Raw genomic sequence first — 27,274 nt, forward strand, 5'->3', positions numbered from 1 at the left:
TCACATATAATATATTCGACTATGAATTAGTTTTTCAGATAGACCGTATGTATTTCTTCCTTCTTATCTTTTTTTTTCCTCTGGATTTATTATTTTTATTGCAAATTATGAGAACTGTTACATAGACGATTTTACAACGGACAATTCCTTCCGATCCTTCTTAGATCCACGACAGACGACATTTCTTTCACCTCTTTCTTCATGCTCACCTCCTTCTTCATATTCTTGATGGACACTTCCCTCTCTGCGTAGAATGGTGAACGGCTATAATTGTACATCGCTGGAGATCTCCTGCACACTTTCCTCCAATAATCTACAAATTTATCAATAAATCGCAATATCTGGGACTCGTATATAGTTATTTAATTGGACAGGTATAAGCTTGTTCTTTTGGACAGGTATAATCTTGTTCTTTTGCGATCAATGGACTGTAAATTTAAATGGGATTATATAAATTTACAGTAAATGGGGTGGGTTTACCCATATTAACATCTCTATTTCTAACCAACCACAAGAAACCCAACAAAAATACAAAACTAAAATGATTGGTGCCGTCTCTTAGTAACTTTGAAATTTTCTTATGATTTATAGTAATCTTAATCTAATAAAAAAACTTATGATAAACAGAGAGTGAAGATTTGGAAAAAGTTTTACGTGATCTACAGCTTCTTTTTCCTACGGAAGATCATAGTCCACTTCTTCACTTTCCTCTTTTATTGTGTCGTCCTTCCTACAAGTGTCTTCCTTCCCGAAGTCGCAATTTCGACTTGGTCAACTATATACGGTCCTTCTATCATCACCCTCTTCGGTATCATAGCCACTCCAAGGTTAGTAGTACTATTACGTTCTAGATCCTATAGTGACCACATTTATTCACTCTATACATTACCTTAATTAAACATTTACTATGAATTATTGGTATGGAATATATGTGTAGATCATTCTACCTCGTGGTTTTTTGGTTCTTATTCGAAAATGTAATGGCTATGCATCGGACCAAAGGAACTTTGATTGGCTTACTTGAAGGAGGAAGAGCCAATGAATGGGTTGTCACTGAAAAAATTAGGAGGTACTCTTAAGACTTAGAGCATGGTTATAGGTGATACTCATATAGTATCATTAGGAATTTTTTAGTATTATTTATAATGTTTGTTTATTGTTTGAGATTTTTAATGATACTCTTACTAAATAAGTTTGCATTGGTGAGACCGGTTTAAGTATCATAAAAAAAATTACAAAATCAAAAATAAATATATAAAAACATAGAATTACAAATGCATTGGTGATTTTTTTTTTTTTCTGCTTTCACAAAAAAATGCGTTTCAGGGACGAATCAGGAGCCGCCACGTCACTCGATACTGGATATCAAAAGTATCACTACAGTGATACTGATCAGGCCCAAATTCATTATCTGATCCATTAAAATCTTATATTTGGGCTCTTGATACTCTAATTGTATCACCTATGGACATGGTCTAAGCTGCTAACCCGAAATGGATAAATTATCAAAAGGTAAACTAATCAAAACAAAAGCAAAGAAAAAAAATCAACTAGTTAACATAAATTCTTGCATAATCATTCAGTCAGGTGTGTTTGGTCTTGTGATTTATTCGCAATAGACTAGCAAAAATCTTTTCGCATATAAAAAAAAAGTTAAAATGAGTCGATAACGAAAACAATATATATGGATACTAATTACTGAGTGAATGTTTTATTGCAGAGTAAACTTGAAGAAGATGATGATGGGTATATACATATTATGTTGTGCCTGCTACGACTTTTCCTTTGGGAACACATATTTATATTTGTATCTCTTCATGCAATCCACTGCTTTTCTCGTTTCCGGAGTTGGCTTTGTTGGAACTTAACATAACTCATTTGAGAATCTTCTAATCATAATCAAGTATATATGCAATAAGCATTCTCATGCTGATAACTATGTTAATTCAATTCTCTAGCATGATGTTAATTTGATATAAAAGTCCTTGGTATATTTTCCAAATGAATTAATTAGTTTTTAGTTAAATATTGTTGGGATATGAAAAACACCCACAAATTATTCGGGGAAAATTTTAGGGATGTTTTGGACAACTGAAATTTTTTGTCGTAAGAGAATGTCGAGTTCTCATGAATAACCGGAGTCCAGAGAGCGTAATACCGGAGTCCGGAGAGCGTAATGTAGTTTCCGACCACTAGGCACAAACCAAGCTAGACTCATGTCAAAATTGTTAGCCATTTTCAAGTTGAAATTGAATGTCGAACGGACAAGTAAGCAAAACCACTAATTGTATTTCTCAAGTAATATTAAGGAGATATTTGTATACAATTAATACTAATAATAATTACTGTTAAATTACATTAATACAACATATTTTTTGCTATTTAATTGGCTCTCTAATTAAACTTAGATAAAATTTAAGTCGTAATAAATAGATAACACCTAATATAAATATATTTTTATTTTTCAAGAAGGAATATCAAAAAAAATTCTATTTTAGTATTTTAATTCGGGAAAAATGTCGTTAAAATCTCCACCTTATTCAAAACGTTGATTTAAATCCTCAACTCATGACGAAACGAAATAAATATCAAACTTATGTTGACTTTCCAAATAAATATCAAACTTCCGTTGACCTGGCCATATTAGGTATGACGTTAAGTGGGTTAATAGATCTCGTTAACGGAGTTAATTTTCTGTTAACATACATGTTAATTGATAACAACATCGTTTCATATAACAACAAAACGACGTCGTTTTGTCGTAACGATTGAATTAAATCCCTAAAGTCAATCTTAGATCCCCATATCGAGCAAAATCCCTAACCCTAAATCTTCATATGATTAAAAACTCGGGATTTTATTGAGCAGTTACGACAAAACAACGTCGTTCTATGTTTAGAAGGAATACTGTCATTTTTAATTAGCGGGTCTGTTAACAGAAAATTAATCCCGTTAACATGGTCTGTTAACTCACTTAAGCCTAATATGACCAAGTCAATGAAAGTTTGGTGTTTATTTTGAAAGTCAACATAAGTTTAATATTTATTTGGAAAGTCAATATTAGTTTGATTTTTATTTCGTTTCGTCGTGAATTGAAAATTTAAATCAACGTTTTGAATAAGTCGGAGATTTTAATGACATTTTTCCAATTTTAATTCTGTACACATCAAAATGGTATTAAATATTAGTATTATTTAATTCCATAAATTTACATTTCTTCAAATTTTGATCAAAATGTTTTTTTTTTGTTGGTCCAAAATAAAACCTACCTGAAAAGTGACAAAGCCAAAGCCCAACACGGCAAATAACCAACTTAGTCAATTGCTTCATCTCCGGTGTGCCGCCGATTTCGTTTCTCGCTCTCCAACGTCGTCCTTCCGCTCTTTCCCTCGCCTGATTACGTTCCGCCACATGTCTCTCTCGTGGGAATCCACCGTTCCTACGGTTTCCACTGTCACCATATCCTACTCGGAGCTCAAGGCAAACTTAAGCCAAACTCTTCTTATTTATCTTCTCTGTGTTCTATTTCGTCTTCTAAACTCTTCTCTCTCTTTCAATTACAGGAGAGCAACATAGATTTGTCTGCGAGGATTGAAGAAGGATTTGGACCTAATGGACTTGGAATTCTCTCTGTTAAAGATGTATGAATCATCACTTCTTATAACCAAAGTTGTTTGCTTTGTTCTTAATCAGTTAAATATGTGTTAAAAGTTCTCAACTTTATTGAATTTGTGCATGTAATTTTATATTATATAGTTCTTTTCTCTTCAAGATTATGAAATTTGTCACCTTTATGTGTTGATTAGGAATAAAGATTTCAACTTTGTGTGTTTTTAGGTTCCTGGATATTCTACTTTACGACAGAATCTACTTCGGCTTGCACCTAGGTAAATGATTTTGATTGATTCAATTGAAAGATTAGATTTTTTTTCAATATAGCTCTCAAGGATTGTTTGATTCTTATGTAAAGGTTAGCTGGCCTTCCTGAAGAGGTGAAGAGAGAGCTTGAAGATGCTCATAGTAGGTGAAAATACGAATTCTTTTGGTCTACTTAGTTGCTTAATGATCTTCTTTTATATTTTTAAATTCTTACTCTTTTATTTTGTTTCTTTCTTAGGTATAATTTTGGTTGGAGTCATGGCAAGGAGAAACTTGAATCTGGGAAGCTTGGTGAGCATATAGACTTTCTTTTATTGCTGTAGTGTTGCTTCAGAATTTAAACGAGATTTCATAGTTGATCCTGGATAAGAATTTCAAATGTTTGGCTAAATAAAGATTTCCATTTAACATCTTGTTTGGCTCGGTTATTTATTAGTAGATAACTACAAGAACTTATTGAACTACATGATTGATTCGGTCCTTGAATACAACAAGAAGTTTAAATGTATTTTTTTCTGTGACAGTATCATATCTCTGGCCTGCTCTGATGAAACTACTATATTGAAAGTTTGGGTATTGTTTGTGCAGATATGTTGAAGGGTTCTTACTATGCTAATCCTCTACAAGATGTACCGACGAGTAATTCATATGAAATACAGCGGTAAGTAACACCAATACCATAGTTTTATGTTTGTAAAGTCTTTGGCTTATGTAGCAATCTGGGAAATGTGTTGAAATATGACTGCCCGAATGAACTCCTGTCTTTACCAGATACTCTAGTGTAGGTTACTTCGTATTCAGTGTTATGTTTAAATGTGTTTTGGTCTTCATTAAGTGCAATAGACTGCTTCTGTTCTATAAATTTGTTAATTTATCTTCATATGTTTTCATGATGTAGGTATCCATCGTATTGTGGATCAAACATATGGCCAAGGAATTCTTTACCGGAACTTGAAGGAGGTAACTAGGTGATTCTTGCTTTACTTTTTGATGTCATTAGTTTTTTTAGTTGGATATAATTTGTTGGTGTCTCACCTTTGAGAATGAATACAATGATCGCATGACTTTGTACTTAGAAGTGCCATAGAATTTGACAATTTCTGGTATCTGCTTGCGTTTGCAACCTTAGCTTGTTTCTAGTGATGCTCTCTAATTTACATTTTTTACTCTCGTTTATTATTTTCCTCCTCATAACTGATTATTACTTTTATACATTACAGGTTTCAAAGCTCTTGGTAAACTGATGTTCGAAGTTGGACTGATGGTTGCTTACCACTGTGATCAATATGGTAAGTAATTTCGTCGGTGTTAGTGAATTTATCTTGGAACATCCTTGAATAGATGTCCTTAAGATGCTTGCAAAGATATTTGCAGGGATACTATGTGGCTGTATCTGTAGAGTAGCCTAATTCACTTCTTACTCTTAAAATGATGAATAGTTTAGTTTTCTTACTCTCTGAAACCAGTCTCTTTGTTCGATGCTGGCATGGTCTGTGGAATTTGCATCACCGATGAAGTGTATCAACATGAATTTGGCGTTTACTGTTTCTCACTTCTTATTCTCTTCGATCGGACACAAAATGTCATGGTGCTAGACATTTTCATGGTTACGTCATTGTCTATTTTCTAAAGCCCTTTACAATCCATGATTTGCAGTGTCAAAGGGTATAAAACAACATGAAAAGCAAAATCTTGAAAAGATACTACGTGACTCTCGGTGTCACAAAGGACGTCTGCTTTATTATTTTCCTGCTCAGGATAGGTATGTTCACAAGCTCTTATATATGCCTCTTAAAAGTAGAACTTTCATTTGGGCGATAAAGATACTTCATTGTTTGATATATTGACATGTTGTCTTCCATTCAGCTCTACGCAGGACAACGATTCCATCTCATCTTGGTGTGGATGGCATACGGACCATGGTTCACTCACAGGTGTCCGATTTTCTTCTCTCTTGCTTTCCTGAGTTGTTAATGTTCACTTAAGTTTAGTTGACTCCTTTTTGTTTTGAAAACGGTTTATTAGATATAAAACACGCATCTCCTCTCTGTATAGATGGTATGCAGATAAATTTAGCGTTTGTGATATGCTGGTTAAGTGTATCTTTGTATGAATATCCACAGGTCTTACTCGTGCAATATTTTCTAGAGATTCAGTTGAAGTACCTTGCCCAGATCCTGCTTCTGGCTTATACATACAAACACGGTCAGGTCAGATCGTTAAGGTACAGTACTTATCCTTCCTTATGACTGTGCATAGTATGTATAATAGAGCCTATTTGATTTAGCACGGCGAAACCAAATTTATTTGTTATGAATAATTTTCTCAAGAATGCCTTCCTTTGCATTTGACTAGGTTGTGTACGGGGAAGATGAAATAGCATACCAAATAGGGGAGACAACAGCAATTCTGTCAAGTGGTTATCTTCGTGCTACACCTCATTGTGTTCGGGTAATTATTCTTCAAGCCTTTGCGGATATGGCTCCTCAACTAGTAAATCTGTTCGTCATGGTTACTTTCGATGGTATTATTTCAGATCTCGACAACAAAACGACCCATAATTTCTTGTTTATGTATTCAGGCACCACAAGGAGAAGAGGCTCGTGGTCTAGAGCGATCGACATTCGCATTGTTCATGCAACCTGACTGGTATTATTCTGAACTAAGATAACTTTTGACTGATTTAACATTGGACGATTTTTGTGTTATTGTACAAAAATTATTAATGTGAATGTGGTGTTTTAGGGATCAGAAGCTTACATTCCCAAAAGAAGTGACAATACATGAAGAGTTATCTCTCTCTAATGAAGTCTTGACGTTTGGTGAATATACAGAGAAACTGCTCAACAAATACTACGATTCAAAACCATAGAAGCCTTTTAAGTCGCGGCGTAAATGACGATTCCATTGGTGTAAGAAAAATCTCACCAGATTAGTACGATGGAAGTGAAATTTGATTTGTATATATGGTTTTAGTTTAAACCATATAGAAAGTACAATAATTGGATTGGATTCTGTCCCATGTACAGTACCATGAATTTGGTTCAATTTAATGGGAGAACATACAAATACTACAGTGAATATATAATCTAGGGGAAAAAACAAAGAACGCATCAAGCCAAAAGATTTTTTTTTTTTTTTTTGTCTCATTGTTAAAGTGATTCAGAGATATTATTATTCAAATCCGACATAAAACATGACCATTAGAAGAAAAAGAACTTAAAAAAAAAATTAACCAAACCAATCACAATCGGTCGGCTCTTTGCATATTAATTTGGGTCGGTTATGAGATTTGGAATCCGGTTTAGTGGATCTATATAGGTTCTTTTATAGTCAAATGGAGACGTCGCTTTCGAGTCCTCATGGACGAATGGATAAGGTAGGACAAAAATTTGTACTACGTTCAGAGACCGACGTGGCAAGTGGAAGTGGCAAATATCTCTACACGCTTTGAACTCTCTAGTGGCCTTTCGCAGTTCCTAGTAGGTTTTTTTTTTTTGGTCAAGAATCTTTTCTAATTCTATTTGTACCACTTCGCTTAAAAGGAAACCATAATCATAAATATAAAGAAAATACACTGAATATGTCTCTTGTGATATTATTTTCTGGAAGATCTAATGCATGCAATGATGGAGAAAATGTAGAGAGTGATATTGATGGAGCAAAATTAAATAGGAAAAGACAATTGTTATACGTATATTAATATGGTCCAAAGTCTGCGCTCCATAAGGTAGAAGAGTCAAATAAGTATGTAATGATCGATTTGATTCTAGATCTTTTTATACATAAAGATTGGATCCTCTAGATTTGCGTCAAGTACTTCTCATCTTCTCTTTACTTAGTATATAGAATAATATCCATTCGATTCTTCAAAATTTTATAATATTACTAATCAGTCATTAACAAAAGTAATACAGTAAAAATTCTATAAATTAATAATGTTGGGACCATCAAAATTTTATTAATTTAGAGAAGTATTAAGTTATCGAAAAATTAATAATTATTAATTTATAGAGAGATTTTACTAATTTTGTAATTTCTTAAAAACTTTCTATCTAATTTTTTTTTGGGAGACTCACAAAAATGCCCCTTTTTCAATACCCCTTTTCAAAAATGCCCCATTTGGTTGTCCATTTTTAAAAATACCCCTTTTTATGTACAAAATGACTAAATTACCCTTCTTTTAATAAAAGATATTACAAATATATAAGGAAATATAACAAAATTAGGTCCACAAAATACAAAATATTTTTTGGCGGGAAAAGTGATCCCTCAATTTTTCCCGCCAAAACACTTGTAAAAACTTGTAAAACCTTTAAAATACCTTGTAAAATTTTCCCGTAAAATTTTTTCCCGGCAAAAAATTTTCCCGCCAAAAAAGTTTTTTTGCGGGAAAAGTGATTCGGTAATTTTTTTGGTGTTAAATTTTTGGCGGGAAAAATTTACAAGGTATTTTAAAGGTTTTTTACAGGGTATTTATAAGGTTTTACAATGTATTTTAAAAGGTTTTACAACGTATTTATAAGGTATTTATAAGATATTATAAGATTTTACAAGCTATTTTATAAGGTTTTACAAGTTATAAGATTTTACAAGTTTTTTATAAGGTTTTACAAGTTTTTTACAAGTTATAAATTCCTTATAAAACTTTATAAGTACCTTGTAAAATCTTTTAAAATACATTGTAAGGCCTTACAATACACTCGTCAATACTTCGTATAACCTTTAAAATACCTTGTAAATTTTTCCCGCCAAAAAAATTTCGCCATAAAAATTGCGGATTCACTTTTCCCGCAAAAAAAATTTTTTGGCGGGAAAATTTTTTACGGGAAAATTTTACAAGGTATTTTAAAGGTTTTTTACAAGTGTTTTGGCGGGAAAATTGCGGGATCACTTTTCCTGCCAAAAAATATTTTGTATTTTGTGGACCTAATTTTGTTTCAAATAAGGGTAAAATGGTCATTAAAAATTAAAAGAGGGCAAACTTAAAAATGGACTCTCAAAGGGGGCATTTTTGAAAAGGGGTATTGAAAAAGGGGCATTTTTAACAATTAAGCAATATCTTTTTTAAACCAATTACAAGTAGAGAAGCAATTATTAAGTTTAAAAAACAACACAAACTTTTTTCGAATAATAGAATCATATTTCATTAAATATTTTACATATAATATTTTAAATATATATATATCATAGTAATTCATATATGACATATATAAATTTATATCATATATATATATATATTAAGTTAAATATCTATATATATATATTGATAATTTTATACAATTATTAATTTATGATATAGATGAGACCATATATATGTTTACATGTGATTTTCAAAAAAAATATTATCTTATTAATTTATCGATTTATGTCATATTTTACGTTGGTCCCAACTCGGGACCGAAAGAATTTATTAATTTAGAGAGGTTATTAATTTATAGAGTATTAATTTATAGAAGTTTTACTGTATTACTAATTACATGTTTGATGAAAACTATACTAGCATGTTTTGATAATAAATATCAAATATCAATATTTTTTCAGTCAATGTAAATGTTTAAGAATTTCCAAATGTATAAATATATACTTGGTATATTTCGTGAAAATATCGAATAAAATCCAATCCAATTAATAAATTCAAATAATAATACCAAGTATAATTCTATACGTTTGGAAATTCTTAAATTTGTAACTTTGACTAAAAAATAAAATAAAATTTCAATATTTAATATTCAACATGCTAGTATAGTTTTATCAATGATCTAATTACTAATGTTATATAGCAATTAAACGAATATATATGAGATTTAGAATTTTGCATCGTTGGGCACTTAATCAACAAACTAAGGCTCAGTAATTAGACGTTTTTCTCAAAACATACAGATTATATACATGATGTAATTGTCTCTGCTTCATTACTAGATGCGACAGTGTGTGTTAAAAGTGTAGATGGACAATAAGAAAAAAAAGAAAGATAAATCAACTTGAAATTTTGTGTAGAAAAGAAAAGGGCAATAACATCATAAACAATGAATAAAAAAACGTGTTGGATAAAGAAAAGGATGAGGATTCGCAGAAGTGGAAAAAAGAATCTAGAAGAAGAAACAAACAACAAAAGCGTAGCCGTAGGACCACGTAGCAGCCGCGTCCGACTTCACACGCTCTCTTCTATAAATACTCTCACGTCACTTTTCTCTCATCCTCAATTCTAATTCCTTCTTTTTTCACATCTACCCAAAATTCCAAAACACCATTGATTTTGCTCTCTTGAACTTGTCCTTTTTATGTCCAATCCTTCTCTTCCAACTAAACCGAACCGGAAAACCAGCTTCGGAGATCGGTGTTTACTGATGGCTAAGCAACAACGAACTCGGCTCTATATCCTACGGCGCTGCGTCTCAATGCTACTTTGCTGGCACGACCACTCTATTTCTGATTAGTTTGTGGTTTGGGTCGGAATCATGAACCGGAAGAATGTGATGTTATTTAGAGCTTTTTAGTTTGTGTAATTGAGGAAGATTCTAAGGATTGGGCCTTTTGGGCCTTTGTACATACTGTGAATAACATATGACTTTTTTTTTTTTTTAACCCAATGTCCAATTTCATATGTCATCAATTCCTAGTCATTATTCGGACGTTCGGTATGAACCTAGCGATTAATCAGAAAATAGGATTGAAATCATAGACAAAATTTTAGAGTTATTCTAATATATTAAAAACACATTAATGTAATACCGTTTTCAAAATTGCAGTAAACAGATAAATATGTATTTTTAAGACAAATTTTTATGATTTTTATTAAAATTTAAACATAAGTTATTGTAAAACATCACAAACTCCCAATTCAAATAATTCAATAACAAAAAGAAAAGTTATTTTATACTTGTATTCTAAAAAGAATCGGGATATATAAGATTAGACAGAAAGTAATCGGATTAGGCGGAGAATAATCGGGTGACCGATATTTTTAAGGGATTAGTCATTAATCGAGGTGGATATGGTGGGTCTAACGATTAAGCGGGGAGTAATCGGAGGTAGGCGGAGAATTTTAGAGCAGGAGTCATCATGCTATTGCTAGCTAGTGGTGTTATTTCTTAGTAAAATATTCAAAATTTTAGTATCAATGTAACATTGTTAAGAAAAATGAATAAGTAGTACAATCATTGGACAACAAACGAAGTAGGATTTGAGAGTTCCAGCATTTAGGGATTGATATGAGATTTCGTCAATTGGTTAAAGATAATGCATTCCATCCAATGGAACTTGCCTATTTTTCGCCAATTGCCGGATTAGGAACGTATTATAAGGTTGAGTACATTAAGCTCTTATCGGTTGAGTACACTAAGGGCTTGATTGGTTCTCCCGCTAGCACCCTCCTAGCGGTTGCTAGCGGTCGGTTGCGGTTGGTACCAATCATAGAAACCGCTATGTACCGCTTCAAATGGCTCGAAATCGTTGAATTTCAAAAAGTCCTTCCCGCAAGCGTTTGCGGTTGCAGGCGGTAGCGGTTGGATTTTTTTTTAAAAAAAATCAAACGTTTATTTATAATTATTATAAAATATATTAATCCTATATATATCTTTCATCTTTGTATCACGTTCTCATCCGAAACCCTAATCAATATTTTAAAATTTTATTTTCTCAAGTCTTCCACCCAAACTGATGAAAATCAAGAACCAAACGTAAGTATCATATATACTTTTATTCATTCATCACCTCATGTTTAACTCTTTGACTATTTTTCATGGCATCGTTTTTTTCTTTTTATTATGTATTGCTTTGTTTTTTGATTGAATATATGTTTCGATTTGTTTACTCGAATAGAAAATCACTTGCTTTTTGATTGAATTCAACGTTATTTACAGTTTGTCCCATTACTTGATGCAATTTTTGGTGTTAACCCAGCATAAAGTACTATCTTATTACAAAATTTCTTTATTTTTGAATAATTATTTAGTACTTTATTTATAGTTTTAATTATTAAGCATGTTCAATTTTTCTAATATTATCATAATAATATATTGGTAAAATTCCCAAAAAAAACCTCATGTATTTTTTATTTGGGCGTAATACCCAATTATTTTTGGTTGGAAGAAAAATACACATACTAATAAAACTGTGCGATTTAATACCCAAACAATTAAATGTTGTTATTTTCATACTCACGAACTCACAACAAAAAAAATATTCCAATTTTACCCTTACCATCTTAATTAATTATTAACTTTTAAATAACGTGGTATTATTTTTTTATTTAAATAAAAATTAATTTTTTAATGTTTTATTTTATGTTGCCTAAAAAATAAATTTTAAATTTATACAATTATTTTATTTTAAAATTAAACATAAAAATTAGCAAAATCAAAAATATTAAAAATAGTCATTTGTACAATCTTATTCCGTCTTTGCAATGTCAAAGAGACGTTTCCTCTTCGATTCTAATTTTTTCGATTAATATCTACGAGAATTACAGGTAAACAATCTCCGTCGTCCTCTTTTGCAACCATCAAATTCGATAGCCGTTCACAATCTCCTTTTAATCCTATCCAAAATCTTCATCGCCAATAAAACTAATTTGATTTGATTCGTCGTGATGCATATGATATCAATGAGCATCAATATGAACTTTTTCTTCGTCGTGAGAAACTCTCTATTCGAATATAAATCCTTCACGAATGAAACTATTTTCGACAAAATCTCAATCCGAATCTCATCGTCTCTCTCAAGATTTATCAATTCATAAAAATGGCTAATTTTTTTTTTACTTTTTCTAAATTTTTTGCTAATTAATTTTATTTTTAATTTTTTAAAATTAAATATTTGTAAAATAAACTGAAAATTATTTTGAAATTTTTTTTGAATTTTTTTTGGGATAACAAAGAAATGAAATATTAATAAAATTAATTTTTATTTAAATAAAAACTATTGTCACGTAATTTAAAAGTTAATAATTAATTGAGATAGTAAGGGTAAAATTGGAATTTTATTTTTGTTGTGAGATCGTGAGTATGAAAATAACAACATTTAATTGTTTGGATATTAAATCGCACAATTTTATTAATATGTGTATTTTTTTCCAACCGAAAATAATTGGGTATTAAAAGTCCAAATAAAAAATAATTGAGGGTTTTTCTTGGGAATTTTCCCTTTTTATTTCTTCTTTTTGTAATATTTTTTATTTTTTTGGTCATTTTTTAATTTAACTGCTACCGCACTCGCTGGTTTACCAGTCATAAAACTCCCGCAAACGCATCCATTTTCAAACGATAAACCAGTCGTTCAAAACGTTTGGTAACGTTTGAAACCACAACCGCCCGCTTCCGCAAACTCCCGCAACCGCTGCGTTTAAACTAGTCAGGCCCTAAGCTGTTGGTAAGAAGCTTGAGGTTTGGGCTATAAAAGTAGATATCTCTATCTCAAAAGATATATTATTTGAGCTAACCACACATTGAGTTTACTAACTAATCGTAAGCGGCTGTTTTTTATGGCGGTGCAAATAGAAAAGCTAGTTTGAAGGTTTAAAGTGTTAATAAAATTATCTTGGTGGTTTATAGTGTTAGTGAAATTCTTTCGAGGTTTAAAGTGCTACTCAGTAACACTTTGAAAGTTAAAATATGATTTTCCCGTTTCTGTTCTCTGTTTTTGTGGACCTTTTGATCAGTCTGTAACCCATTTTCGCCAAGCCCTCTAGGGTTAATAATAGTTATTTACTTTTAAAAAAAAAAACTTGGAATCGATTCAATCTGATTTTCGATTCAATGACCCAAAATATCTTTCAGTTAATCTACGAATAGAAAATTACAGAATTGCATACAAATTGGATCACAAAAAATATATGATCTGATCCAAACATTTTTAACGTTTCTCTTATAACTGCCACTGATACTCGAAACTCAAAAGTCCTATTACGAATGGTCCATAATCCGATAGCAAAATAGAAATATTTAATATTTCAACTTAGTTCGAAAAAAGAGTATACAATAAGTGCATTTCCAATATAACATAGATTTCTCGGTTAAAGAAAAGCTTTAAAAGATAATAAAAAGAAAGTACAACAATAAAAGAATAAAGACAGAAAATAAGCAAAAGAGATGATTGCAATCATGTTACATGTTTCGAAGCCATTCAAGAATCAATAAGAAGGTGTCTAGTAGATGTATGCTGGTGGTGGAGATCTTGTATAATGTCTTTGGCGAAGGAGAATAGTATGGTGGAGATGGTGGAGAGCTATAAACGTATAGTGGCGGTGGAGATTTGTATTCTACCTTAGGAGAAGGGGCTTAGTACAGTGGAGAAGGTGGTGAGCTGTATACGTATGATGGTGGTAGAGATTTGTAGTCTACCTTTGGAGATGGAGAGTAGTATGGTGGAGGTGGTGGGGACTTGTAATCTACCTTTGGAGATGGAGAGTAGCATGGTGGAGGCGGTGGAGAGTTGTATACATATAGAGGTGGAGGTGAGTTGTATATATATGGTGGTGGTGGAGACTTATAGTCTACCTTTGGTGAAGGAGAGTTGTATGGTGGAGGTGGTGGGGAGTTGTAAACGTATAGTGGTGGTGGTGAATTGTATACGTATGGTTGTGGTGGAGACTTATAGTCTACCTTTGGTGAAGGAGAGTAGTATGGTGGAGGTGTTGGGGAGTTGTAAACGTATGGTGGAGGTGGAGACTTTAGGAGAAGGGGAGTAGTACGGTGGAGGTGGTGGCGAGCTGTATACGTATGGTGGTGGTGGAGATTTGTAGTCTACCTTAGGAGAAGGGGAGTAGTACGGTGGAGGTGGTGGCGAGCTGTATACGGATGGTGGTGGTGGAGACTTGTAGTCAACCTTAGGAGAAGGAGAGTAGTATGGTGGAGAGTTGTAGACGTATGGTGGTGGTGGAGACTTGTAGTCTACCTTAGGAAAAGGTGAGTAGTACGGTGGAGGTGGTGGCGAGCTGTATACGGATGGTGGCGGTGGAGACTTGTAGTCTACTTTAGGAGATAGGGAATAGTACATGGGAGGTGGTGGAGAGTTGTAGACATATGGTGGTGGTGGAGACTTGTAGTCTATCTTAGGAGAAGGAGAGTAGTATGGTAGAGGTGTTGGGGAACTGTAGACATTTGACTGTGGAATTGGTGTGTACTTAGGGTCTTGCCTTCTATATTGTGGTGGTGGAGGTGGTGGTGATTCCGAAGGATAAGGAGAATACCTTTTGGGTGGATAAGGGGAGTTGTATTGTGGTGTTGAAGGGGATGAGTCGTATGCTGTCACTTTAGCCGCGATAGCACTGAAGACCAGAACATAAACCAAACAATGACCAAGCCCCATCATTCTTGAGGATCTCATCCTACTCATAGCTGCTCTTTTAATCTTCTTTTGTTTTTGTTTTTATTTTTTGGTATGATATAGTTCAACATGAGAACCCTTTATATATATAAGATCGTTTTGTGTAGAAGATAAATTATCTTTTTCATTTGGGTTCGTGTGTCGCACTTACAAATAATTCTGATGAAGACGTGCTAAGTTGCTTGTTTGAAAGTAGTGATCGGAAGAGAATGAATATTTGAGATTCTCAAGCAAATTTCAATAATTTTAAGATATCTTCAAATTCTTTTGTATATTTTTATAGCGGAGGCCATATATTGATTCTATTTTTGCTACCAGAATTCTTTGTTTAAACTTTAAATTTCAATTATAAAATGAAGTGTTTGTGGGAATTGTGTTGTACGAAGTGCATTTGAATTTCATAATAATGTATTAATGTTCATAAAATATAATCAACAAGTACTATACTGGAAAGAAAAAAGAGTACTGTTGAGCCGACAATCCAACGGATTCTTCGAACTTCGAAGCATTTCGTAATCTATATATAATAGCAATCTCAATAAATGTCTTTTGCACATCTTAACGGTTGCGTCTTTTTATCGCAACATTTCTTTTAAATATTGGTGGTCTTTTGTTCGGTTCTTTTATTTAACGCAACTCTTCGTTAAAAAATTGACGGTTAATTTTTTTTGTTGACGATTATTTTTCGGTTGTGTCTTTTTATCGCAAATTTCTGATAAAATATTGGCGGTTACTTTTTTCGTTTGTGGCTTTTTATCGCAATTTTTCGTTAAAATATTGTAGTTATTTTTTCTCGGTTGTCTTTTTATCGTAAATTTCCGTTAAAATATTGACGGTTATTTTTTCTCGGTTGTGTCTTTTTATCGTAACTCTTCGTTAAAATATTGACGGTTACTTTTTTCGTTGAAGGATATTTTTTTTGTTCTGTCTTTTTATCGTAACTTTCCGTTAAAATATTGATGGTTACTTTTTTTGTTTGTGTCTTTTTATCGCAACCATTCGTGAAAATATCAACAATTATTTTTTCTTAGTTATGTGTTTTTATCGTAACTTTCCGTTAAAATATTGACGGTTATTTTTTCTCGGTTGTGTTTTTTATCGCAACTCTTCATTAAAATATTGACAGTTATTTTTTCTCAGTTGTTTCTTTTTATCGCAACTCTTCGTTAAAATATTGACGGTTATTTTTCTCGGTTCTGTATTTTTATCGCAACTCTTTGTTAAAATATTGACGGTTACTTTTTTTGTTTGTGTCTTTTTATCACAACAATAGTAACGGTTATTTTTTGGATGTGCTTTTTATCGCAACTCTTCGTTAAAATATTGACGGTTACTTTTTTTGTTGACGGTTATTTTTTGGTTGTGTTTTTTTATCGCAACTCTTTCTCGGTTTTGTCTTTTTATCGTAACTTTCCGTAAAAAATTTGACGGTTACTTTTTTTGTTTGTATCTTTTTATCGCAACTCTTTGTTAAAATATTGACGGTTACTTTTTCGTTGACGGTTACTTTTTTGGTTGTATCTTTTTATCGTAACTTTCCGTTAAAATATTGACGGTTACTATTTTTGTTTGTGTCTTTTAATTGTAACTTTCCGTTAAAATATTGTCGGTTATTTTTTCTCGGTTGTACCTTTTTATAGCAACTCTTCGTTAAAATATTGACGGTTATTTTTTTTGTTGACGGTTATTTTTTTAGTTGTGTCTTTTTATCGTAAATTTTCGTTAAAATATTGACGGTTACTTTTTTCCTTTGTGTATTTTTATCGCAACTTTCTGTTAAAATAGTGACGGTTATTTTTTTCGAAGTTGTGTCTTTTTATCACATCTTTTCGTTAAAATATTGACGGTTATTTTTTTGGGACGGTTCTATTTGTTCAATTATAGTCGTATTTTTTTAGTTAACGGTTGTGTCTTTATAGTTGCATATATTCATTTAAATACGTCTCTTCACTATATTTCATTGCGTTTTTTCATCACAAATTTTTGTATGAATAGTTGTTTATTTAAATGTTCATGACTTCTGAACTCTATATATATATATATATATTTTTTTTACAGCAACTTTTGAACTCTATATATTTGTCCTTCTTCCTAATTAGTTCTTGGTTCCTTACCCAATTACTGATCCCCCTATGGCGTCCTAAAAACAAAACTACCCTAACCTTAAAAGATGTTTAACTCCTTCCAACTACCGTTTGTATAACATCAACATCTATGAAATATGGTATCAAATAAGATGGCATGACATTATTGTTCACAATATGTTCTTTAAGTTGTGGCGTTTTCCAAATTTAAGTAGAACTCTCCACTAATTTTAGAACCTTTTGTTGGCTATCTAGGTTTCTAAAAATATTATCAATTTTAACTTTTAGAATATACCAAATAATAAAAAAAATTATCATTTCGAGGAATTATAGGGATTCACCAAAAAAGTAGTACAAATTCCAGAAAACAATATTGAAAATTACGGATGGATGATATCATAGATATGCTCATGTTTGTAGTGATGGAGGACATTTGATAATAGCATGACATATTGATTATATGTTCGCCCGCTCCACACTCAATACACTAAGGCCTTGAATGGGGAAACGAAATAAAGGTGGTTCATTAGAGGAAGAGAATGATATGTACTTGTGTTCTCATTCAGACAAAAGTTAACAATTAGCAAACCATCTGCTTTTGAAACACATAAAATAAAAAAAGGAATTTTTTTTTTTTTTCTGCTCATACTTTTTTTTCTGTTAGCGGGACGGTTTGTCCATACCTAAATAGTGGTGGATTGGTGTGAGATCTGCTTTTTTTTATTGAAGTTTTTTTTTTTCCAAAATATAAAACATATAAATAACTGTGCTATTTTTTATCTAGGTTACAATATATATTCATAAATATTGTTTGGACTACCTAAATTTTATGTTACATCTTTTAATTATATTAATGATTTATTTGTTCTTTCTATTGACATAAGTACACCAAAATTAAAAATCAATTTATTCTGTTAAATACATCAAGATATACATATATTATTTTAGTAATCAGATATGAAACACATAATTTATAGTTTTACTAATATCCTATAAATATGTTATTTTCAAATTACTACTTCTTCCGTTCTTTTTTAATTACTTGATGTTTGATGTTTTTACACACCGATTAAAGAAACATTTAAATTTTTTTTATATCTAAACTAAAACATCATATATTATCTATTCAACCAGTAGAAAAACAATTTGCAAAATAGAAATATGAAAACTAATAAAAATTAATTAATATTGCATTAAAAACTTAAAACATCATCTAATTTAGAAAAAAGAATTTCCCTAAAAAATCAAGTAAAAAGGAACTGAGGGAGTAGTACTATAGATAAATTATATGGATTTGGAAACTAAATTTTTATAGATTCTTAATTAATTTTTGTTCATAATCATGAGTACATATTTAACATAATTTATAATACTATGTATTTATTATTCAATAAATGTTTTATCTAAAAAATATTGTTTGAACCACATCACTTGATCCTCTTTTACCATTCACACATATTTTGAACGGCCAAATTTGTTTGATCCGCTTTTGTTCCGTTAGATCCGCTTGATCCACTTTTATTCTACTTGATACGCCTGAACCGCTTGATCCGCTCCGCCCGATACGCTTTCTCCATTCGGAGCCTAAGTGTCACAATTTATCCACCTATTTCAATGAGTCAAATTGACCAATACACAATCCATTATAGCTAACCTTATAAAATGTCGTATTTTTGGAAAAATAATAATTTTATTTGCGAGAACTTAAAATGGCAATAATTCCGGTCCAAACCAGAATTACTCTTGAATTTGAACATTATTGTTATGACTTGCATGTCAGAGGAATAGTGGAATAACAAAATAATTGAATAATTGTTTGCGGAACAAACTGAACGATGAATAATTGTTCTTTTTTTTGGTGAATATGAATAATTATTTCTATAGAATACTTAAAACGATGGAATTCTAGTTTCAGTAGGTTAAACACCTTTTTCTTCTAGTTACGTTTTTATCAAACTAGTTGTATATAGTGGAATCACTTTTCAAAAACATGATTATATTTTGAATGGTAAAAATTAGCAGAATCATATTTTCAAAATGTGAACAAGTGGTATACCATTTATATATAAGTGGACGAAAAAATTAATGAAGGGTTAACAAAAAAGAAAATCAATGTAGAGGTGATATAAAAATATAGTTTTTTTTTTTTTTGAGATTGACGGATCTTATATAGTTATATTTCCATAAATTTTATAGAGGTGATATAAAAATATAAGGTTATTTGATATTAAAAAAATGAAAGAACAAGGGTTGATCAAAGGTTGATTAATGCTTCTACACCAAGAGGTCTGGGGTTCGAGTCCCAGATATTGCGATTTATTAACAAATTTGCAGATTGATGGGGGCAAGTGTGCAAGAGATCTCCAGCGATGTACAATTATAGCCGTTCGCCAGGATTCTACGCAGAGAAAGAAGTGTCGCCAGGTCGTGGATCATTGAAGGGTATTCATCAAGATCACGAAGAATGAAGTATAAACTGTCGTGGATCTAATAAGGGTCGGAAGGAATTGTCAGTTGTAGAATCGTCTATGTAACAGTTCTCATAATTTGCAAATAATAATAAATCTAGACGACAAAAAAAAAGAACAAGGGTTATCACAATATTATATTGTGGTATTATAAGAAATGACACAATATTATATAAGCTGTTGAAATAATAATAATAATATGACAGATTATCGTCGAGAAAAAAATAGATTGTTTTTAACATATGTAGTAAATTGATTTTTTGTTTCTCTTTTCCATTAAAATAATTACCAAACGATGATATTAATTTTATACTTTTCAAAAGATAAAGCTTATACTAAAAAAGAAAATTTGAAAGCAAACTACTATTATTTTTTCAATTATATAATATTATAATATCAAGGTGATGAAAATATCAAAATATCCCCAAATAGATAAAGTCCATTACCATGCCAAGTTTTCTATGGTGGATACTAGTTTCGACGATGTTCAGTTACGAAATCGAACATGCATTAGGATTTTCATCACTAAACATCATATATTTGGCCACCTCTTTCTCATCATCACTATTTGGGTACATATAAACACCTCTATCCATTTCAATTTCTTCATCCTTCTCTATAACTATTTTGGCTTCTTCCTCCTTTCTTTTCTTTTCCACTTTGTTTATCCTTTTACACATCTTTTTCTTAAGTTTTTCCAATAATTTCTCTTCATCAAAGTCGCCAGTTATTACAATTTTTTGGTTTTCTATGTCGACCACACATGTTTTGACCCCTATTCATACATCATTCAAAACAAATGATTGAAGAACACATTTTTCAAATATTTATATGAATAATATTATTTATTATATACCTTCGAATTTAGAAATAACTTTTCCGATGTCTTCCTCGTACTTCTCATATAGAAATGCGATATGAATTTCGACTTTTGTTGTACTACAAAAAATTAAATGAAGAGTTAAAACACAAGTAACATCCGAAGAACGTATACTTAGAACAAAAAAAACCTAACAAGTATTAGTATTTGTTTTCAAAACTTTCATACTTAATAAAAATTGTTAACTAGTTAGAAGTGATCCACCTTGCTTCAGGTGTATCAATGTTTTCTTCTACTTCAGGATTTTTGTCTTTTTCTTGGACTATATCACCTTCTTCATTCTTCTCTGTAAATGTCTCTTGTTCATCATTTTCTTTCTGAACAACATCATAGTCATCATCTTCATTCTGAACAACTTCATGGTCATCATTTTCTTTGTGAACCATATCAGCTTTCTCATTCATCATCAAAATTTCTGCCTTTTTACCGGTTTTTTTTTTGAGAGTTTTCAATAAATTTTCCAAAATAAAATTACCAGTGACCATAACTTTTTGATTATCCATTTCTGTTCTACATGTGTCAACTCCTAACAATCACATATCATTTAAAAAAATTATTATAACATATATAATTACTATATTATCCTCAATAATATATATGATCGGTCCAAAAATTATAATTGTTTGATGTGATCATTTTTCATCATAATACTTTATTTTTTCCTACAACTCCAGCAATACGTATAAAAAACAATTCAATATTAAAGTTTTAAAAACAAATAATATATTAACATAAGAAATATTAAATTAAGCAAAGGCATGTTTTTTTAACTATAATTTAAAACTTGAGATATTTAAAACCATAAAGATAATTTGAAATTATCAAATACACGAAAAAATATAAAATACTAAGGAATTAAAAAATATAATTCAAAGCAGAAGCCTTAAGTTATATCTGAACCATGAATGAGATCAATATAGTGTATCATAAATGTGGACAATATTATATATGCTTGCCTTCAACTTTGGAAATAGTCTTTTTGACATCTTTAACGCAATTTTCACAATGCATCAAAATCTTCAATTCGACTTCAATTGACCTGCTAGACAAATTTTCAAAAGAAAAAACGCATATAGCATCGTAAGAGCATAGAAAAGACATAACTCTTATTTAGTTTACATAGATATAAAAAAGACTATTAATAAATCACTCTACTTTTTAGTAAAATTTTGTCGTGGCCGCTTTGACCAACAACCCATCGCGATCTAGTTCTAAAAAATATTTACTAGTTGTTTAAGAATCTTCTCACCATAAAACCTTTTAAGAAACCTATCACTTTAAATAGAAAATAAGAGTACATAGAACCATAATTTGATAATCAAATAACAAATATATAGAACTTGTATAGAAAACATTTTATTTTAAACATTAGCAGATAAAAAAAATCTTAATACAGATGTCAAGAATAACATAATTTTTTTGTATCTAAACATTTTATCACAATCTAGAGAAATAAAACAACTTTTATACTTTATTATTTTCTTATTATTAAATCTTAATTTTTTTCATTTAATTTTTCTTTTCAAAAAATATATCTTATTGAATTTATCTTTTAAATGGTTTTCTTAAGTAAGAGAAAAAAAATCTTATTTTTATTTACTTTCATATCATTTATTACATATAATATCTGTGGAAATATAAGATATTTGTTATCAAAAAACTATATATAGGAATTGGAAAATCACTCAAAATTTAAATATCGTTTTTTCTCTATTATAGTTTACTTATATATAAAATCCTCCAATATTTGAAGCATAGTAAAACCTCTATTAATTAATAATGTTGGGACCATTATATGTTATTAATTTTTAGGGAAATTGTTAAAAATACCATTTCTGGTGTGCCCCTTTTCAAAAATGCCCCTTTTAGATGTCCATTTTCAAAAATGCCCCTTTTTAAATCTGAAATTTTTATAAAGTTTTATTAGGTTTATAATGTACTTATGGATTGTAACTACTACTTGAAGAATCGATCCAAGTATTTATAAGGTTTTATAAGGTGTTTTTAAAGGTTTTACAAGTTATTTTAAAGGATTTTTAAGGTTTTTCAAAGGTTTTACAAGATATTTTAAAGGTTTTTAAAGGTATTTAAAATGCATTTATAAGGTATTTATAAAGTATTTATAAGATTTTAGATACATAGAAATGTAGTTTGTATATGTTTTAATAATATTACATACATATTTGGGTAAGTCTTATATTTCTAAAAGCATTTTTTATAAGGTTTTAAAAAAGGGGTATTTTTGAAAAGTGGCATTGAAAAAGTGGCATTTTTGCAAAGCCCCTAATTTTTATAGTGATATTAATTTATAAAAAGTTATGTTTTACTTGTTAAAACATTTAAAAAAATTATGAGTTAAATAATTTGACCTAAATAAAATTAATATTTTGGATGTTATTAATTTTTTAGTTTTAGACTAAAACATTTAATATTTCAAAGAGAAAACAAATATTTTTTTTCAATGAATAACAAAGATTATATAATTCACATATACAAACAATATACATAAATTATTATAAATAATGACAGCCATTATTGTATTTGAAAAACCTATACGCCTATTAAAACAAAAATTATGCAAATTCAAATTTTGAAAACTTAGAGATAATTTTGGTTATTTTTATGAAAACACTGAAAATATTATATATATACAAAACTAGTCATGGATCCGTTCGAGTATTTTGTCGGTTTTGGTTCGGTCTGGTTCTTCCTTCTCGGGTATGTTTCGGTTCAATTTTTTGATTCTGGGTATTTTTACCGAGCCCTAAGTTTTATGATAGAAAAAACTAGAACAGTTTTAAAAACCGTGATTACATGGTAGTTTGGGATAAGAAAAATTAAGGATTTTAGATTGAGGAAAGAAAGAGAAATTTAACAAATGTGCCATGCCACTATAACAAAACTTATCAAAATTGCCAAAAGCTCTTCTTCCTTTCAAAGAGTGACATATCCCTTATGTGAAATGTCCAAATTGCCCTTCAAATAAAAGTTTTCTAATTCGGTCAAAGTCAAACGACGTGACTTCAGACAGTGCCACATGCCGTGGACAATAATTTTTCAAATATTTATGTCTACAAATTACCGTGAACAATATTTTTCCAAATAGTTTCGGCAACATTATTATTTTGTAAGATCAATGACACAATTTTTTAAAAAGTATATTCAAACTAGAAATGAATTTTGTATGAATATGTCTTTGAAATCGGTTGTTTTCTGTGGATGTAGGATTCACACTCGATTATCTTTAAGTATTTTAGTGGAGAAAAACTCTTAAAATCAGTAAAAGAATATAGGAATTCGAAAGGAAGATTAACCAAGAAACAAGGAGAGAAAATTGATACGAATAAAGTGTGTAAAGCCTTGCGAAAGTATAAGAGAAATAAGTATGTTGTATTGCTTTGTAATAGTTTGTAATAATCTTAGAGATGTCTCCCCCTCAAACACATGCGTTTGAGGTTGTTTTTATAGAGAAAACATGATCAATGCGGTCATTTACTGCCCATAATCGCATTGACCCGCATTAATCATGTAAGTTACAATTTTGACAGAAACGGCTTGAATTTGAACTATCTTGGGCTTCGCATGGATCTTCCGAACTCTTTCTTGCTGACTCCGAACTCCCGCGTTTTGACGCTACTGCGAGCCTCGAACAGTATTCTCCTCGCTTCGGCCTTTCTCTATGCGAACTGTCTGTCGAATAAGAGCGAACTCCATACTGGCAAGGATCAAGCTCTTCTACTAGACTGAACCGAACTCCCGACTGGTTAAGCTCGATTCTTATAATAAAATATCTTTAATTTCAAGAGGATTATTATGTAATAATGACGTGGACAGACCCACACTGATTCAAAATTAAGGCTTTTTGGAAAAGAAACTTTTTTTCGGTGGCATTCTTTGTAAGTTTTTTGGTCAAAGTGGCATTTTTGACCAAATTCCCTATTTTTTTCTTTGAATTGTTTTTTTTTTTAATTTGATGACTTGCTACATAATTGCTCACTAGGATTCAACCCGCGGTACTCCGCGGGTATCGGTTTTATTCGGTGTTCCTATTAAGTATTTGATAATTTATAATTTATAATTATAACATATGTTTTTTTTGGTGGTTGTTAAATTTTCAAATAGGAGAATATGTTTTAATGTGGTTAAACATGTGTATTATTTAATATACTAGGACTCAGACCCCCCCGCGATGTCGCGGTGGAAATGATTTCAAAAATTTTTAAAGAAAAAAATATTAAACGAAAAATTATAATGTATTTAGATAACTTTCAAAAAAATATTTTTAATAATAAATCAAGATATATTTTGCGAAAAATTATGATAAAGATTAAAGAGACGTAACCTTCAGAAACAATTATTAAGATTTATATTATTATTAAAAAACATTATGGTGAAAAGATGTGAACATAAACAAATATATTAATTAATCATTATAATGAATAGACGTACTTTTTCAAGTTTTTAAACACTTCTCAACATAATTATATAAATACATTCAACAAAACATTATGATAAAAATACGCAATACTTTAAATTGTGTTGTTAAAGAAAGATTATCCTCAGAAAAAATTAACAAATAACCAAAATAATAGTTATTTAGGAAAAAATAAATAATAATATAGATAACAAAGTATATATATATATATATATATATATATGAATGCTAGGTAGCGAAAAAATGCCAACAACCGTAAAATGAAAAGGTTTATTTGATTAACCGTTGCAATCTTTGAACATATGCAACTTTCTAAACACAAACCATAAAATTATATTATATAGTTAAAAATTGAACAGATGCAACTTTTTAAAAAAAAAAAATATAACCATAAATTATATTTTATAGTTATTAAAAATGAACTGTTGTAACTTTTGAACAAATCAAAACCATAAAATTTATACTTTATAGTTAATAATTGAACAGATGCAACTTTTCACAATTGTAAAATGAAAAAGTTTATTTGACGAACCGTTTCAACCACGGAACAGATGCAACTTTCTAAATAACAAAACCATAAAATTTATAATTTATAGTTAAAAATTAAATAGATGCAACTTTAAAAAAACACAACCATAAATTATATTTTATAAAAAACACAACCAAAAAAACACAACCAAAAAAACTTAACGAAAAGGTTGCGATGATAAGACACAATAGTTCAAATATTTTATATTTTATAACTAAACAGATGCAACTTTAAGAAAACACAAGTACACAACCACAAATTATATTTTATAGCTATTTAAAAAAAATAACGAAAATTGCGACAAAAAGACATATATGTTCAGATTTTTTATAGTTAAAATTGAACAGATGCAACTTTTTAAAAAAGCAATAATATTTTATAGTTTTAAAAAAAAAAATTAACGAAAGGTTGCGACGAAAATACACAACCGTTCAAATTTGCAAAAGGTATTTATTGAGATTGCTATTATATATTTAAACGAAAGGTTGCAATAAAAAGACGCAACCGTTCAGATGTGCAAATGGTATTTATTGGAAACGACATAACCGTAAAACAATAACCGATTAAAACGAAAATTGCGATTAAAAGACACAACCGTTCAGATGTGCAAATGGTATTTATTAGATTGCTATTATATATATATATATATATATATATATATATATATTTGTATCAAAATTTAATATAGTTAAAGTATTATAGTTTTCAGGTGTCTAACAGTAATTTTTATCTTCCAGAGAATATTGTGATCTTACATTTTTACTGTTTTGTAAATTCAAAAATTTTGGACCAGGAATTTCGTGGATCTTTAAAAGAAGACTTTATCAGTTTGAATTATTATTAAAATTATATGATTTCAGATTTTATTGATATTTCAAAATAAGCTAATTAACCTGTGTATATAATCCGTCAAATAAAATACAAATTAAAATTTAAAGTTGTTTTTTTACAACTTCAAATGCAGATTGAATAATTGTGTGATAAATTTTTTATTATATTTAAACCTTTAGTATATTGCTAAAAAACATAAAGTTTTAAGTAGAGACAAAATCAAAATTAAAGGAAATATTTAAAATTGAAACCCTAACTCCAGCCAGATATCCTCTTTGACTTATCCTTCACCCCGCCATTGTTGTCCACTCATAGACCTTATATGAAAAAAAAATTAAAATTGGAATGGGTTTGACATATAAATTGAAGATGATAGAATTAGAATAGATTTCAAAGAAAATTAATACAAAAAAAATACGATTATTAAAAAGGTATCAACATCCAAACCTAAGACTTGATGATAATCAAACCTAGTATCTAAAACTAATTAGATTGATTAGAGTATAAATTTTTATTAATATCTAATCTCATTTTTGAAAAGTGTTTAAATATATTTCCTTATTTTTTGGAAAATTTTGGAAAGTTAATAACAAAAATACAAAATTGAATCTTGAGAATATTTATAAGATTATATATATATATATATTTGTATCTACGTGTATTTTAAATTTATTGTTAAGATTTGAAAAAAAAAAATTATTAATAACTGACTAATAAACATACATTATGAATTTAATTTCTTATATAACAAATAATAGAAATGAAAAGAATAAATGGAAATTTAGAACATCATCATTTTAAACTAAATAAATAGCTTAACCCGCTATGGGTTATATAAAT

At 30.0% G+C, this 27,274-nt stretch overlaps 4 protein-coding genes across 4 annotated transcripts; 2 read left to right on the plus strand and 2 right to left on the minus strand.

The window, feature by feature from the left end:
- The first annotated feature begins 3,266 nt into the window (after positions 1–3,266).
- LOC9299211 lies at positions 3,267–6,964 on the plus strand. The gene is made up of 14 exons (XM_021021474.1): positions 3,267–3,480; positions 3,564–3,641; positions 3,838–3,887; positions 3,971–4,024; positions 4,118–4,170; positions 4,468–4,540; positions 4,778–4,839; positions 5,100–5,168; positions 5,536–5,641; positions 5,746–5,813; positions 6,003–6,103; positions 6,235–6,330; positions 6,461–6,528; positions 6,625–6,964. Exons 1-14 carry the CDS (start codon positions 3,412–3,414, stop codon positions 6,749–6,751), a joined length of 1,074 nt encoding a protein of 357 aa, XP_020877133.1. The 5' UTR covers positions 3,267–3,411; the 3' UTR covers positions 6,752–6,964.
- A 252-nt stretch (positions 6,965–7,216) lies between these two features.
- LOC9299212 lies at positions 7,217–10,467 on the plus strand. The gene is made up of 2 exons (XM_002863090.2): positions 7,217–7,258; positions 10,137–10,467. The coding sequence occupies exons 1-2, from the start codon at positions 7,217–7,219 to the stop codon at positions 10,317–10,319; spliced, it is 225 nt and encodes a 74-aa protein (XP_002863136.2). The 3' UTR covers positions 10,320–10,467.
- A 3,544-nt stretch (positions 10,468–14,011) lies between these two features.
- Positions 14,012–15,248, minus strand: LOC110227201 (extensin-2). Its single transcript, XM_021020672.1, is given in 3 exon segments — positions 14,012–14,053; positions 14,055–14,553; positions 14,555–15,248. Coding segments are annotated over 3 exon segments (1,203 nt in total). The 5' UTR covers positions 15,217–15,248.
- A 4,900-nt stretch (positions 15,249–20,148) lies between these two features.
- On the minus strand, positions 20,149–21,251 carry LOC9299213 (heavy metal-associated isoprenylated plant protein 18). Its single transcript, XM_021020724.1, has 3 exons — positions 20,844–21,251; positions 20,616–20,698; positions 20,149–20,534 (listed from the first exon to the last, which is right to left on the minus strand). Exons 1-3 carry the CDS (start codon positions 21,140–21,142, stop codon positions 20,251–20,253), a joined length of 666 nt encoding a protein of 221 aa, XP_020876383.1. The 5' UTR covers positions 21,143–21,251; the 3' UTR covers positions 20,149–20,250.
- Positions 21,252–27,274: the final 6,023 nt, after the last annotated feature.

This window comes from Arabidopsis lyrata (assembly GCF_000004255.2).
Source record: "Arabidopsis lyrata subsp. lyrata unplaced genomic scaffold ARALYscaffold_9, whole genome shotgun sequence".
Classification (NCBI taxonomy): domain Eukaryota; kingdom Viridiplantae; phylum Streptophyta; class Magnoliopsida; order Brassicales; family Brassicaceae; genus Arabidopsis; species Arabidopsis lyrata.

Excerpts from the sequence above, each read along its gene's own strand:
- LOC9299211 (XM_021021474.1), top strand. The coding sequence starts at position 3,412 with ATGTCTCTCTCGTGGGAATCCACCGTTCCTACGGTTTCCACTGTCACC. Across the intron at positions 5,169-5,535 it reads TTACCACTGTGATCAATATG|TGTCAAAGGGTATAAAACAA; the intron begins GTAAGTAATTTC and ends CATGATTTGCAG. Across the intron at positions 6,104-6,234 it reads GGTCAGGTCAGATCGTTAAG|GTTGTGTACGGGGAAGATGA; the intron begins GTACAGTACTTA and ends GCATTTGACTAG.
- LOC9299212 (XM_002863090.2), top strand. The coding sequence starts at position 7,217 with ATGGAGACGTCGCTTTCGAGTCCTCATGGACGAATGGATAAG. Across the intron at positions 7,259-10,136 it reads CTCATGGACGAATGGATAAG|TTTTGCTCTCTTGAACTTGT; the intron begins GTAGGACAAAAA and ends AAACACCATTGA.
- LOC9299213 (XM_021020724.1), bottom strand. The coding sequence starts at position 21,142 with ATGGATAATCAAAAAGTTATGGTCACTGGTAATTTTATTTTGGAAAAT. Across the intron at positions 20,699-20,843 it reads ATTGATACACCTGAAGCAAG|TACAACAAAAGTCGAAATTC; the intron begins GTGGATCACTTC and ends AATTTTTTGTAG. Across the intron at positions 20,535-20,615 it reads AGTTATTTCTAAATTCGAAG|GGGTCAAAACATGTGTGGTC; the intron begins GTATATAATAAA and ends ATGTATGAATAG.